Here is a 15,892-nt window from a genome sequence, read left to right as displayed (position 1 = left end):
TTCTTAGAGCTTTAAAAAAAAACTTCATTGTGATATAATTCATACATAATTTGTCCTTTTGAAGTGTTCAATCCAGTCCTTTTTAGCAGATTCAGAGTTCTACAACAATCACTTGTATAATTTCCAAGTATTTTCATTCCTTACAAAGGAGTCCATCCCCATCACTGTGCCCCTCCACCCCCTGATCTACTTGCCACCTCTATTGTTTAGCCTACTGTAGACATTTCATATAATGGAATCACATGTGACATTTTTGTGATTGACTTCTTCCACTTAGCATAATATTTTCAAGGTTCATCCTTCGTGTAGCATATGTGAGCACTTCATTCCTTTGGTGGTTAATATCCCATTGCATTCCTATATTATGTTTTCTTTATCCATTCACTGGTCGATAGACATTTTTTAATTTATTAAACTTATTATGTTAAATTTATTACATTTTTAATTATTTTTTATTGAAGTAAAATTTGCATTCATACAGTTGACTGTTTTTCTTAATTCAAGAGACAGAGAGCTTCTGTTCCCTGGTTCTCTTCCCAGATGCCTGCAACAGCTAATACTAGGCTTGGTGAAAGCCAGGAACCAATAACTCAATCTGGGTCTCCCTTGTGGGTGGCAGAGACTCAGTTACTTGACCTGCATACTGTCAGGGTTTACATTAGCAAGAAGCTGGAATTGGGAGCCAGAGCCAAGCATCCAACCCAGAATGGGATGCGTGTGTCGTAACTGCTAGACCAAACAACCCCCTCTTCACTCCAAGTTAACTTTTTTTTTTTGATGTATATATTTTCCTCTTTATTTTTTTTCTTTTTTTTATTTTTTAACTTTTATTTAATGACTATAAATTTCCAGTGTACAGCTTATGGATTACAACGGCTTCCCCCTCCCATAATTTCCCTCCCACCCGCAACCCTCCCCTCTCCCGCTCCCTATCCCCTTCCATTCACATCAAGATTCATTTTCAATTCTCTTTATATACAGAAGATCAATTTAGTATATAGTAAGTAAAGATTTCAACAGTTTGCCCCCACATAGAAACACAAAGTGAAACATACTGTTTAACTCTTTTAAAATGTACCATTCAGGTTTTCAGTTGTTCATCCACTAGTTCTCTAGTTCCAAAACTTTTCATCACCGCATTAAATATCCTGTACCCATTAAGTAATCATCCCATCCCATAATCCCATACCCTTCCACGGGGTGACCTCTTACCAGCTGTCTCCGTGGGTTTGCCTACTCTGGATATATCATACAAAAGGAATCCTACAACATATGATCGTGCAGCCAACTTCTTTTTTGGCACCATTTCAGCTTTCCTCCTGGAAACTTGTTTTATTTCCATTGTAGAAAGAGGGCAAAAGGCAGGAATTATATCGCTTGTTCTTTTATCAGACTAGTGCCCTAAAAGGGTCTTTAAGAACTTCTAACCCTCAGCAACTGCACAGCCCTTCCTCTGGGGGCTGGTCCTGATGGAAGGCTGTGAGGAGTCCGCATGCAGAAGAGTGCCTTGCGAGACTGGGGGGATGGGACCCAGAACTGCATCTCCACCATCGCTCCCGTCTGACGCCCTATTCCCCATGCGGCCGCTCTTCCTTTTGCAGAACGACTGTGAGTACTGCCAGTATCACGTCCAGGCTCAGTACAAGAAGCTCAGTGCGAAGCGAGCCGATCTGCAGTCTACTTTCTCCGGAGGACGGATTCCTAAGAAGTTTACCCGCAGAGGCACCAGCCTGAAAGAACGGCTGTGTCAGGATGGTTTTTACTATGGAGGAGTTTCTTCTGCGTCATATGCAGCCTCGATGTAAGCTGGTTTTGGGGCTTCTTTGGGGGCAAGGGCTTTGTTTGGTTTAATAAGAGTAAACCCAGTGGGTGTACTTTCCTGTAGCTGTCATAGTTTATCAGCTCACTGCCGGTAACAGGGCAGACGAAGACCTGTTTTATTCCCAGATGGAGAGGAAGGAACACCAAGGGGAGAGATGGAGTGAGTCATGTCATGATGGCCTTTAACATACAACCGTGCTTCCTCTTTGACTCCCAAAGTGGACAGTGCCACTTTCCTAGGGCTGACTGCACAGCCATTGAGTGTGTGCTAAAAGCGTTAACATCCTTTGAGTCACTCCCCTCGCGACTGGTTTGAAGTTGCAGAACTCTGGGAATCCGAGTTGAATTTGTTGAGCAAATGTGCTGTGAGCCAATACGCCACTGGCATGTGGGGAGTAGGGTGATGCTGCAGATACACCTGACCTGTTCTGGGGGCTGCAGATGGTCCCTGGAGTCCCTGACCTAGATGTGCAATGGTCTTGTCACGTATTGTAAAGAGCGAGAAGGACGTGACAGGGGCACAGACTTCATTCAGGGGAACAGCAGCTGACCCAAGAAGCAGACTTTGTTTCTATTCCCAACAGGAGTTGGGCAAGAAGACTTACAGTTCCTGCCTATTTGGTAACATCAGCACATTTTTTAAGATATAACGTAATCTCTGTATTTTTCCGAACTGTTAGAAGCAATCCTCACACATTATTGTCTTTAAAAAGAAGATACAATCCAATCAAAAAGAAAAAAGTAAAGCCACCTATAATCCTGCCACTTAGAAAACTGTTAGTTCCTTGATATATATGCTTCTAATTGTTTGAGGTCTTTTTTTTTTTTATGCATACATTTTTGATACTGTGAAATGAGATTACACTGCACCCATACTTTGTAACTTTGGTTTCCCCCCCCAACATAAAATGTTTTTTTGCAAAATATCCACCTGTGGCATTATTGTTAGTGGCTGCATAGTATTTTTTTTTTCTTTAAAGATTTATTTTATTTATTTGGAAGGCAGAGTGACAGAAAGGAAGAGACAGATAAAGAGATCTTCCATCTGCTGGTTCACTCCCTAAATGGCCTCAATGGTCAAGGCTGGGCCAGGCCAAAGCCAGGAATCCAGAACACTATCCAGGTCTCCGGCATTGGTCTCAGAGGCCCAAGCACTTGGGCCATCTTCCACTGCTTTCCCAACGACTTTAGCAGGGAGCTGGAAAGGAAGTAGAGCAGTATGCCAGCATTGGAGGCCACAACTTAGCTTGCAGCACCACAACACAGGCCCCTGCATGGTATTCTTTTATTCCCTATAGATAAACATTAATGGCGCTTCTAACTTACTTACTAAGCTGCAGTTGATATATACTTTAAGTTTTTGTGTGGTCTTTAATTGTTTTAAGATAAATCCCTAGACTTCCAGATCAAATGCTGGCATATAGTTTTATCTCTTGCCTTCTTGAATGGCCTCAAGCAGGTTAGTTGGCTGCTGTTCGTTTTTCTCCTGAGACAGTGCAGGAAGCAGCTGAGCTGCAGGGCCGTGTCTGTAGGAAGCGTAGGAGTTTGGTACTGAGAGTCTTTGACAGTTGCCAGGGTGTCTGTGTGCGTCTGCCTCCCCAGAGCACGGGCATTGGGTGATTTCCCTTTGGGTGGCGGCCCTTATCATTTCAGGGCAGCTGCCGTTGCTCCCAAGAAGAAGATTCAGACCACTCTGACTAATCTGGTCGTGAAGGGCACGGACCTGATCATTCAGGAAACCCAGCAAAAGCTCGGTAACTTTGTTTCTCCATACGAAATTTCTTCCTCCAGTTGAAATATGCAGTCTTTGGGGTGGAAGATAGCTGCAGCTTATACTCCTAAAGTTGGGAACACCCCCTCACTACCCACACTTAGGGAGGCATGTGAAGGGCTCGGCCTGTTGGTAGAACATTCAGGAAAAGCAGCATATTCATCTCAGCTGGGTTGGTGTTTTTTTTTTTTTTTTTTTTAAAGTTGTGGGTGCTTCTTAAATTTTCTTAATATATCTGGGGCAAACACTTTTTATGGTTTATTTTATTTATTTATTTGAGAGAGAGACAAACAGAAAGAGAGCTTCTCCACTGGTTCACATTACGAAAGCCTGTAGCACCCAGAGCTGGGCCAGGTCCAAACATGGGAGCCAGAAGCTCCATCCAGGTCCCCCATGTGGGTGACAGGGACCTAAGTACCTGAACCGTCACTGCTGCCTCCCAGAGTACACGTTAGCAGGCAGCTTGAGTCAGGAGCTGGGGAATCAGACCCAGGTACTCTGATAGGGCTCATGGGCATCCTAACTGCTACACTGAATACCTGCTCCTGGGTCAAACTCTTTTTTTCTCCCATTTTTTAAGATTTATTTATTTATTTGAAAGGCAAAGTTACAGGGAGAGGGAGAGACAGGGAGATCTTCCATCCACTGGTTCACTCCCCAAATGGCTGCAACTGCTGAAGCTGGGCCAATCTGAAGCCAGAAGCCAGGAGATTGTTCCAGGTCTCCCACGTGGGTGCAGGGGCCCAAGCAATTGGGCCATCTTCCACTGCTTTCCCAGGCACATTAGTAGGGAGCTGGATTGGAAGTGGACTGTCCAGGACTCGAACTGATGCCTATATAGGACATCAGCACTGCAGGCAGTGGCTTTACCCACTACATCACAGTACTGGCCCCCTAGGAAAAACTTAACATCCAGCATTGGAATCAGAATACTTCCCACAACTCTGTGCTTGTGGTCATAAACAGTGGTCAGAGCCTAGCATGTACTCTTCACCATGGTGCATATTTCCAGAATAGTGCATAAAATGACCCTGTGGGCATTGAGGTGCAGAGTTGAGCTGCCATTTGGGACACCCACATCAGAGCACCTGGGATTTAATCCCACATTGCTTCTAATCTAACTTCCAGTTAATGTGCCTGGGAAGCAGAAGATGACGGCCCAAGTACTAGGGTTTCTCCTGTCCATGTGGAAGACTGAATTGGAGTCCCTGTTTCCTGGCTTCAGATTTGGCCCAACTCCAGCAGTTGCAGCTGTTTGGGGAGTGAACCAGCGGATGGAAGATCTCTCTGTCTCTATCCTTCTGCCTTTCAAATAAATAAGTCTTAAAGAAGAAAAGAAAAAGAAATGACCCACATGTATTAAGTGTTTAATATTTTAATCATTACTTGAAGTAACATGTAAAGGTACTTTAAAAGGTCATGGATAAATGGAGTTAAAAAGACATATTTATTTTTGCTGTAAAATTTTGAAATTATGCAGTTTTTTTAAACATTTTCCGCAGACCTTCACCGATTCATGTATGATACCATTCTAATCCTACTAGTCTGATGTTCAAGGTTAAGAGGTTTTTGTTTCTTGGTATTCATTTGCAGATAACTAAATTATGAGCACAGGCTCAGAGTGGTGATTCCAACTGTCTGGATTGTGAGTCCTCTAAAGCTGATGTGTATGCATTGCAGGAATACCCCAGAAGAGCCTGTCTTGCTCTGAGGAGTTCAGGGAGTTGATGGACCTGCCGACATTTGGAGCCAGAAACTTAAAACAACATTTAGCCAAAACCAAGGCTTCAGGTACAGTTAGTTTGTGTGGCTGCCCTGTGTATGCCAGGGTTCCCTTGCCTCTCATGAACCCCTGCAGATGTGTATTGTATTGTAGGAATCATGGGGAGCCCAAAACCTGCCATCCAGTCTATTTCAGCATCAGCCCTCTTGAAACAGCAGAAGCAGCACATGTTGGAGATGAGGAAAAGGAAATCAGAAGAAATACAGAAACGGTAAGAGTAGCACATTTTATATTCCCTATTCAGGCAACTCGTCTCAGGAATCCTCAGGATGTCTTCATAGATTTCAAAAATATGACGTCAGATTTTGATGAGTAAAATTTTTGTTTTTTAAGCATTTATTTATCTGACAGGCAGAGTTAGACAGTGAGAGAGGGAGAGAGATCTTCCATCCACTGGTTTGCTCCCCATAATGGCCACAATGGCCAGGGCTGGAACAGACTGAAATCAGGAACCTGAAACTCCATCCGAGTCTCCTGTATGGGTGTGGAAGCCCAAGAGCTTGGGCTGTCTTCTGCCACTTACTCAGCACATAGCAGGAAACTAGATTGGAAGTAGAGAAACGAGGACTTGAACCAACAACACCAATATGGGATGCCAGCTACAGCTTAACCTGCTGTACTGCAACATGGGCCCTGTGGCTACACTTTAACTTTATTAGGTTTTAAGTCATCCTATCATAACCTAGATAGCATTTAAGGTGATAGGGGGACAAGCATTTGGACTAGCTGTTAAGACATCTATTAGGAGGTCCATGTCCCACATGGGTGTCTGGGTTCAATGCCTGTCTCAAGCTCCTGACTCCAGTTTCCTGTTAATGCACACCCTAGGAGGCAGTGGTGATGGTTCACATAAGTGGGTTCCTGCCACCCCCATGAAGGGACGTGGATTGAGTTCCCAGCTTCTGGCTTTGCATCCCACCACCTCTTTTGCAGGCTTTTAGGAGTGAACAAGTAGATAGGGAGCTCTGTCCATCTCTTTCTTGTTTCTCTATTTAATTTTTTTTTTAAAGCTGTGTGTGTCTACTTAGGCTAGTGACTAGGATACAGGTTAGAGTCCTTAGCATCACTGTGGGAAAGGGAAAGGAGTGAAATAGGAAGGGGATTTTTATAGAAGAGGAAAGCGTGCATTTACCTGTTGAATCATTTCTTGATTTACCACAGTTAGGTTTTTAATTATAGGCAGAGCCAATACGTAGGTTTTTGCAGTTATTAAAATAAACGATAAAAACAAGGCACTTAAAATGGAGTCATTTTAGAGGCAAAATCAAATAGAAGCGGATGTGGAAGGTAGCTGAGTCAAAGACTCCTGAATTCAGGTTGAGTGCTGATAAGAGTACTGTCTGCAGGAGCTTAGTATACACTGTGCAGTACAGTCTATAAATACAGCATCTCCTTCGGTCCTTTCAGTAACTCTGGGAGGTTTGTGACCTGTGTTTTACTCTTAACACAACTGAATGTCAGAGAACTAGGTTTCAAACTCAGACCAGCTCTACTCCAGCATCTCACCAATATGCTGTCCCAGGTATCAGCTCCTGAAGGGCAGATGGCTCTATGGAAAGCAAAGTCAGTTCTAAGTCAAAGAGGGATTTCTTTGGAAAAATAAGAGAATTAGTCTTCAATAGGCTACTTAAAGGTGTGGTAGGGTGTCCGTGCAGATATTTATCATGTGCCTCTCGTTGATGTAAATGTACATAAAAATTCACGTGGGATTGTGAGTCTTGAAATAGAGAGCACTTGTCAGTTAGAAAGCGTTACAGTTGGAAAACTTTCAGAATTTTCTGACCAAACAAAACATACATCTTGGGGCCGTTTGTCTGTCACTGATGGGCAGTTTACAGACTCAGCAGAGAAGTGGTGGACCAGTTACAGCTTATTCAGTGGAAGGTTAAGTAACCAGAGTTCATGAAGTTATGTTGTTCTCATAGTGTGCTGATGTGAATTACTAACTAAGCAGTGGCAAACAGTGGCCACGAATCATCAACTGGTGGCCTGCCTGCATCCTCTCAGTCCACTTGGCGTTCTGGAGACATGGTTTTCATCTCTGGGAAGCCCCGTTTGCTTATTTCGTTGCTTCATATTCCTTTGTAAAGGTTTCTCCAAAGCTCAAGTGAGGTCAGCAGCCCAGCCGTGCCATCCTCATCCCGACAGCCCCCCAAATTCCCGCAGCTGGAGGGAGCCCCGGCCATGCAGACGCCGAAGCTTGGGCGAGGCATCTCTGAAGGAGATGATGTGCTGTTCTTTGATGAGTCACCACCTCCGAAACCAAAACTAAGTGCTTTAGCAGAGGCCAAAAAGGTAAGTGGCATTTGTTCTTGAGAGTCAGAGTTAGAGGGAGAGACAGAGATCTTCCAGCGCCGGGCCAGGCCAGAGCCAGCAGCTTCATCAGGGTCTCCTACGTGGATGGCAGGGACCCAAATACTCAGGACATGCTCTGCTGCTTTTCCCAGACCATGAGAAGAGAGCTGGACCAGAAGTGGAGCAGCGAGGACTTATACCAGCACGCATAAGGGATGCTGGTGTTGAAGGCAGCAGCTTTACCTGCTAAGCCACAATACTGGCCCTGGCATCTGTTCTCTTTAACATTTAATTTTGCATTCTGTGAGACATACCCTGAGTCAAACTCTGTGTGCTTATATCCAGGAAAGACACCTAAAAGCTATTTAGCAATCATGATCATTACAGGCAAAGCAATTTGAAATGATAATAGTGTCGGGTCCGGCGCTGTGGGGTAGCTGGTGAGGCCACTGCCTACCATGCCGGCATCCCAAATGGGCACTGGTTTGAGTCCCAGCTGCTTCATTTCCGATCCAGCTCCCTGCTATCGCCTGAGAAAGCGGTAGAGGATGGCCCGTGTCCTTGGGCCCTTCCATCTGCGTTGGAGACCTGGAGGAAGCTCCTGACTCCTGGCTTCAGATTGTCACAGCTCCAGCCATTGTGGCCAGTTGGGGAGTGAACCAGCGGATGGAAGACCTCTCTCTCCCTCTCTGCTGCTCCTTCTATCTCTGTGTAACTCTGACTTTGAAAGAAATGGATAAATCTTTAAAAGAAAATAAATAAATAAAAAGAAAGAAAAAAAGATAATAGTGTCAACATAAATCACACCATTAATTTAATCTGAGAAGGTTCATGCCACTATCTCCATACCGTTTCCTAACAGACTGAAGGAGATATTCTCAAGGAAGGTATTGTTTTACAGGTGGAGACACTGGCACTGGGAAAAAAGTTCTTGGAATTGTTGAGATGAGACTGTAAACTAGTGGTTTAATGAATCTTTCTTTAAAAGAAATCTCACGGGGCAGGCGTGGTGGTACAGCGGATTAATAAGCTGCAGCTTATGATGCCCTCAGCCCATATCATAAAGCCACTTTGAGTCCTGGCTGCTCCATTTCTGACCCAGCTTCTGTTTATGTGCCCAGAGAGGCAGAAGATGGTAGCTCAAGTACGTGGGTTCCTACCATTCAATGTAGGAGACCTGGATAGAGTTCCTGGCTTCTGGGTTTTTTTGTTTGTTTTGTTTTGTTTTAAGATTTATAGAGCAGAGTTACAGAGAGAGCGTCCATCCGCTGTTTGACTTCTTAAATGGACATAATGGCCAGGGCTGGGTCAGACTGGAGCCAGGGGTCAGGAGCTTCATCTGGGTCTCCCACGTGGGTGCAGGGACACAAGCACTATCTGAAAGGCAGAATGATAGAGAGATCTTCTATCCATAGGCTCACTCCTCAAATGCCTGTGATATCCGGGGCTAGGTCAGGCCAAATCCAGGAGCCTGGAGCCCTATTTAGGTCCCCAACATGGGTAGCTGGGATCCAGGTGCTTGGACCATCATCTGCTGCCACCCAGGGTACATTGACAGCAAGCTAGATGAGAAGCACTGAGTAATAAGCACTTGGACTGACACTCCACTGTGGCGATTTGGGCATCCCAAGTTGGGGCTCAACCCACTGTACCACAATGCTCACCCTGAAATGAAAACATTTTGGGGGCCGGTGCTTGGCATAGCAGGTTAACGCCCCGGCCTGAAGCACTGGCATCCCATATGGGCGCTGGTTCGAGACCCGGCTGCTCCACTTCCGATCCAGCTCTCTGCTATGGCCTGGGAAAGCAGTTGAGGATGGCCCAAGTCCTTGGGCCCCTGCACTTGCATGGGAGACCCAGAAGAAGCTCCTGGCTTCGGATCGGCACAGCTCAGGCTGTTACAGCCAATTGGGGAGTGAACCAGCAGATGGAAGACCTCTCTCTCTCTCTCTGTCTCTCTCTCTGCCTCTCCTGTCTCTGTATAACTCTGACTTTCAAATAAATAAATCTTTAAAAAAAAAAAAAAAAAAACCTTTTCAAGAACAGCCATCATCCTCTGGTTAATAACCAGAAAGGAATGTAAGGTTTAAGATGTCTGTCATCTTTTGTATTTTTACCTCCTTCTCTTTTTTTCCTAGTTAGCTGCTATTGCTAAATTGAGAACAAAAGGCCAGGTTCTTGCAAAAACAGATCCAAACAACTTTAAAAGGAAGCAAAAGGACGCCCAGGACATCCTGGAAGTAAAGGAACGTGTGGAAAAGAACAACACGTTTTCTCCTCAAGGTACTGCAGTTTCAAAGTTAGCAGTGGGGAAGAGAACTGTTAATAAAGGAGGTATTCTAAACCATAACCAGTGCCCCTGGTGTCCAGTCATCACTTGACTGCCTTTTCCCTCTACATATCTAAATAGAATTTCTTCAACTGGAAGTGATTGCTTTTTATAATCACATGAAATTATGCACAGTTCCTCATTGGATCTTTGTACACATGTACAACATCTTCCAAAAGTTATTGCATACTATGAAAAAGCTATAAACATGAGTTCCAAAATTTTTGCACCAAAATAAACTTACCTTTTAATTCCATTATCCCATCGACTTCCAGCAGAAAGATTTACTTTGAAAGATATGATTCTCTTCTTTTAAATTACATTTTTAAAACTCATGTGTCATTTAAAATCAGATTTTGTTGTTGTTACAAAAAAGAGTATAGTCAGCTTCCTGTTTTAATGTGACAGAGAAATTCTGGTCTACTTGAGAGCTTTCCCCTGCTGGTACCAAGTCAGGTGTTGTGTTTGTTTGTTTGTTTGTTTGTTTGTTTTTAAGATGTATTTATTTGAAAGGCAGAGTTACAGAGAGGCAGAGGCAGAAAGAGAAAGGTCTTCCATCTGATGGTCCCCTCCCCAGTTGGCTGCAACGGCCAGAGCTGCGCTGATCAGGAGCCAGGAGCTTCCTCTGGGTCTCCCACATGGGTGCAGGGGCCCAAGGACTTGGGCCATCTTCTAACGCTTTCCCAGGCCATAGCAGAGAGCTGGATTGGAAGAGGAGCAGCCGGGGCTAGAACCTGCGCCCATGTGGGATGCTGGCGCTTCAGGCCATGGTGTTAACCTGCTGCACCACAGCGCCGGCCCCCCAAGTCAGGTTTATAGGACCGGGTGGAAGGAGAGGGAAAGAGGGGAAAGCAGCTGAGTCAGTGAGGCCCACATTGGCTTTCTGAAAGTTCAGTGTAACAGCTAACATTGTTCCTTCCTGTTCTAGCAGAGGACGAACTGGAGCCTGCCAAGAAGAAAAGGAGAGAACAGCTTGCCTACCTGGAATCTGAGGAATTCCAGAAAATTCTCAAAGCCAAATCGAAGCACACCAGCATCCTGAAAGAGGTAAAATCCCAAAGGATCAAGGATGGTGTCAACACCCTCAGAACCAGGGTGCTTTGTTATAGGGCCAAGAGTCTGCTGCTCTGACATACACCAAGCAGGAGCTTCAGCTCCTGTTTGTTTGAGTCTGCTTTCAAGAGGAGTACGTCTTGCAGATTTCAGCTCTGCCCTTGTCCTTGCACTGAAGAATATTTTTATTTTTGACATTTCAGATGTTCTATGTCAGTAGTAACTCTGCTACTCCCAGTGCCCCTTTTTAGAAACAAGTGTTCTGAATATCTCCTTCTCATCTCAAAATAAAAATGCATGGATAATACGAAGTACTTATACTAGTAATTTTGAAAATATCTGATAGTGTCCTACTATAAAGAAGGAAGGAAAAATATTTCTGATAAGATAGATATGTCATTGTGTAAATATTTAGACACAGTCACCCTCAAAGAAATAATGAGTAGTCAGAGGCTTCCATTTATAAGTGCAAATGAGACAGCTAGACATAGACTGGTAAGGGTGTGTTTTCTTGAGAATGTAAATACCATAGGCTTGTTTCTTTGATTTCCTTGAAAATTAGAATAATCTTGGGAAACCACAGTTGTCCCTGAGTATATACAGACGTTGCATAATTGTAGTCTTGGAATAATCAATGTATGTTAAAGCCATGTGCAAATATTGGAGGATTATGTAATAACGGTCAGGTTCAGGGTTATACTCAGGTTTCTCAGGCATACAGATGTCCCAGAGAACACTCAGAAGCCATGTGGAACAAGGAGTAACCCCTTTGTTGTGGGGTGGACTACTCCATATGTAGCATCCCTGGTCCCTGCCAGCAGCCAAAGTAGCAGTCATTGGGATAACAAAAATCAGAATATTCTTGGGGGCAGTGCTACACCCTCTCAGTACCATTGCCCTGAATGAGTGACTCTCTTGTCAGTTAGCAAATGACCAGTGAGACAGTTCCTTATATCTTCCCACTGCACGTGAAGCACATGTCAAGCTGAGGTCCTTCCTTGCCTCTTGTGACCAAAGGCCCTGTGTGGCTATGTTACCTCCAGAGCTGTGCCTGTGCTGTGCCAGAAATCTGTCTGCCTTTGCACTTAACTCCCTGTGGTTCCAAACACGCAGGACATTTCCCTGCTGCATGTGTGATCTGGGGAAGAGTGAAAGACGGGGCTGTCATCCCTGGGGAGGTCTTGAGTGCCTTCCGTGTATGAGGTCTGCCCTGAGCAGCAGAAATAGCTGCCTCTGGTACAGACTTGGTGTCATGACACTGAATAATGCTAGTGAGTTTTATCTATATGTTATATAAATCTCCAAGTGCTTTTGTGTCCCTGATGGGCATTTTTCCTTCTTACCATCATCTCTGGGTGACACTGAGGTACTGTCTGGAATCCTCTAGCGTTTAGCTTGCCTCTTCAGTTCTCTTTGGTTGTTGAACTGAATCATTTCAGTAACTTGAATTATTCTCGCTGACCTGCCTGGGGGCAATACTGGATTCAGGACAAGACCTCCCACGTGCCTTGTCCTTCCAGACCGAGGCTGAGCTGCAGGAGCGCTATTTCGAGCCACTGGTGAAAAAAGAACAAATGGAAGAAAAGATGAGAAACATCCGAGAAGTGAAGTGTCGAGTAGTGACCTGCAGAACGGTGAGTGAAGCCGTGGCCTCCAGCCGGGCCCTGTTTTATGCCGGTGTGACTCAGGAGGACACTGGGGCTTGCGTCATTAAATTGGGCCGGAGACCAAACAGCCTGGCACAGCCACGGTCTGGCTTCCTGCCCGGCTCAGCTCTGCCGGCGGAGCATTTGCCAAGAAGAGTCTCCTCATTTGGCCACAGCTCCCAGTTTCTCACTGAGCATTTGGCTTCTTAACATCCCTTGCCCCTGACCACCAAATCCACCTTGGTCTTAGCACTTTGTCTCAACCTCTAATGTGTCCTTGACCCAGCATCCAGTCCCAGGGACGATGTTTGAACTTCTTGGGTTAACCACTCATTGTGATCAACTCCATCTCTTTCTACTCGTGGCGCAGTCTACTCAATGAATCTTATGTCAGAGCATGAATTGTCTGTGTTTGTTGAGTTTTGACTCGTAGAAAATTCTTCAACATTAATATAAAATGGGAAAGAAAACAGAGGGAAAAGTTCTTGCTAAGTGCTGCTCCATCTCTTACCATTCTGGTCAGTCAGCCTTATAAACATGTAAGAAGGGGAAGAGACTTAGCTTGCCAAACACACGCTTCTCAATCTTTCTTAAAAACCTGGAATGCTATATATTTGGAGACCAGCCTTGAATCAGCTGCCACCAAAAGGTAGGGCTTTCTTGAGAAACTTTATACATTGGAAAATGAAATAAAGGTGATTATTGCAAGCATACATTGCATTTGACCTCAGATGATAGCTTTAACCTGACCCAGTGCGAAATGGGTAGGTGTAGTGGTTGTATTAGTTTCTTGTTGCTGCTGTAGCGAAGTACAGACTCCTTGGCCTGGAAGAACACAAATTTATGTTCTGTAAGTCTGTGTAAGGCTCACTCAGGGTAACTGTGGTGCTCACAGGGCTGCCTTCCTTTCTGGAGGCCATGGGGAGGCTCCCTTTCCTTGCCTTCCCAGCTTCCAGAGCCATCCTCATTGCTAGGCCACGGCTCTCTCCCCTACCTGAAAAGCCAGCTGTAGCGGGTTGAGTTCTGACATCAAAGCACTCCAACCCCCTCCTCTCGTCTTTTCATGGTAAAGGACCCTTGTGATTACACTGGGCCCACCCAGGTAACTTGGGATAATCCCTTGTCTTTCTTTTTAAAGATTTATTTATTTATTTGAAAGTCAGAGTTACACACACACAGAGAGAGAGAGAGAGATCTTCCAATCTGCTGGTTCACTCCTCAGTTGGCTGAACGGCCGGAGCTGTGCTGATCCAAAGCTAGGAGCTTCTTCCAGGTCTCCCATGTGGGTGCAGGGTCCCAAGGACTTGGGCCATCTTCTGCTGCTTTCCCAGGCCTAGCAGAGAGCTGAATCGGAAGTAGAGCGACCGGGTCTCGAACTGGCACCATATGGGATGCCGGCACTTAAGGCCAGGGCTTTAACCCACTGCACCACAGCGCCGGCCCTTCCCCTTGTCTTAAGATCAACTAATTAGCAGTCTTGATTCCACCTGCTACCTATATGCATTCTCCTTTGCCATGTAACATTAAGATACAGGTTCTGGAGAACAGAATGTTTACCTGTTCCTTGCAGGGGAGGCAATCTTTTTTTTTTTTTTTGCCTGCCATTGGCCATTTGGATATTTATAAATCATTCACAGACCATAACAAATTATCAACTTAAAAATTAGTCTTCTGTGGGTTTATTCAATTTCAGCTCTCATGGTTGTCTTGGCAGGGCCAGACAAAATGATTGCGCAGGCTCTGTGCTGGCCCCAAACCAGGTGTTCCCCACCCCTGTTAATGGATCAGTATTCTGCCTGCCACAGCAGACATAGCATTCTGCTCTGTACTTGCTGAAGTTACCAGCGTCTAGAGTAATCTATCTAGACTCAACATAGTCACCAGAAATTACTGAGCACCCTCCTGGCACTCGTTGCAGCCTGCACCCACCATGTCTTGTTACCTTCAGTCAAAATTAAAGGTAAATTACATGCTATCCCTGTTTTGGTTTTGCTGCTTAAAAATAAGAATAATAAATAATGAGTTTATATCCTTGTCGCAGACCTTGTAAGAGAAAGTGAAATGTCTCCTTCCTCAGTGAGTCCTGAGCCTGAGTATTTTAAGTAACCCCCAAAGGCCTGTAGTGAACCCAGAATGGACTGACCTAAGCTACTTAGAGGTCAACAGTACTTTTCTTCCTCTGCCATTACTATTGTCTTAATGTCACAGAACATTCATGTGTTTCCTGCTTGGACAGAAATTGGGACCAACATGAGAAAAATTGTTATCAGTATAAAGGAGGATCTAGAAGTCAGCCTGGGTCACTGCAGCTAGGAGATGAGGTGGTAAAGTCCCCATAAGGACCCGGCCGGGAGCAAGGGAACGGATTGTCACAGAGCAGATCAGTGGCAGAGCCAGATAACGGGTCTCACAAATATGTGTGTGTGTGGGTTTGTACAGTGCTCCTACACGCATTTCAAGCCTTTGGAAACCTGCATCAGCGAGCAACACGACTACCACTGGCATGATGGTGTGAAAAGGTTTTTCAAGTGTCCCTGTGGAAACAGAAGTATCTCCCTCGACAGACTGCCCAAAAAGCACTGCAGGTAGGAGAATTGCCTGGGGCTCTTTGTCCCCTCTTTTACCCGTTCCTTTGCAATGCTGTTCCTGCTTAACATTAGACAATCTTACGATGATGGTCTGCTCTCTTAGCACATTGTCAAGTTCAGTTAACCGCTTAGGAAGGGTTTTTATATGTCTGTGCCTGAATGAGTTAGACCTGCTATTTTCCTGTCTTTTATCAGCCTCACTTGGTTTTAGAAAAAGGTTTGTTTGAACTAGACAGCTTCCAGAAAACAATTTGTGTTAAATAACGATTATTCCTCAAAGTTAGTAGATCTCCACTGTAGTTATTTAGTCTTGGGTTTTTCAGGCAGATGGAGAGGTGGCCTTGAGCATCATTTCAGTTTCTTTAATACAGTCTTTTCGTGACCTGCCTTTTGCCACTTTCAGCATTTTGTATGTTTGTAATTTTTTTGGTAATCATTTAGGTTTTCAAATTTATTGAAATCTGATCACTCCTAATGCTCTTATTTTTTTCAATCTGTTATTTACTGTTTTTTCAAGTTATTTGCCATAAAGTGTTCTGTTATTTTATTTGTTTTTTCTTCTCTTTTTAAAAAGTTCAACCTTGAACAGAGTAAGGAGATACCTGT

General features: G+C 44.6%; 1 protein-coding gene across 4 annotated transcripts in view; it reads left to right on the top strand.

The window, feature by feature from the left end:
- MCM10 (minichromosome maintenance 10 replication initiation factor) overlaps positions 1-15,892 on the top strand; it is a 40,582-nt gene that overhangs the window by 19,443 nt on the left and 5,247 nt on the right. For 2 of the 4 annotated variants that reach the window (XM_062210890.1, XM_062210889.1), the window contains exons 10-18: positions 1,602-1,801; positions 3,475-3,575; positions 5,273-5,383; positions 5,469-5,586; positions 7,466-7,670; positions 9,809-9,953; positions 10,928-11,046; positions 12,573-12,686; positions 15,138-15,283. In XM_062210890.1, coding sequence (XP_062066874.1) covers positions 1,602-1,801; positions 3,475-3,575; positions 5,273-5,383; positions 5,469-5,586; positions 7,466-7,670; positions 9,809-9,953; positions 10,928-11,046; positions 12,573-12,686; positions 15,138-15,283 — 1,259 coding nt within the window. Of the gene's footprint in view, positions 1-1,601; positions 1,802-3,474; positions 3,576-5,272; positions 5,384-5,450; positions 5,587-7,465; positions 7,671-9,808; positions 9,954-10,927; positions 11,047-12,572; positions 12,687-15,137; positions 15,284-15,892 lie in introns of all 4 variants that reach the window. The other 2 variants (XM_062210891.1, XM_062210888.1) reach the window with 2 other exon arrangements.

This window comes from Lepus europaeus, chromosome 14, assembly GCF_033115175.1.
Source record: "Lepus europaeus isolate LE1 chromosome 14, mLepTim1.pri, whole genome shotgun sequence".
Classification (NCBI taxonomy): Eukaryota; Metazoa; Chordata; class Mammalia; order Lagomorpha; family Leporidae; genus Lepus; species Lepus europaeus.
The sequence above is the reverse complement of the archived record's forward strand: the minus strand, read 5'-3'. Positions and strand labels throughout refer to the sequence as shown.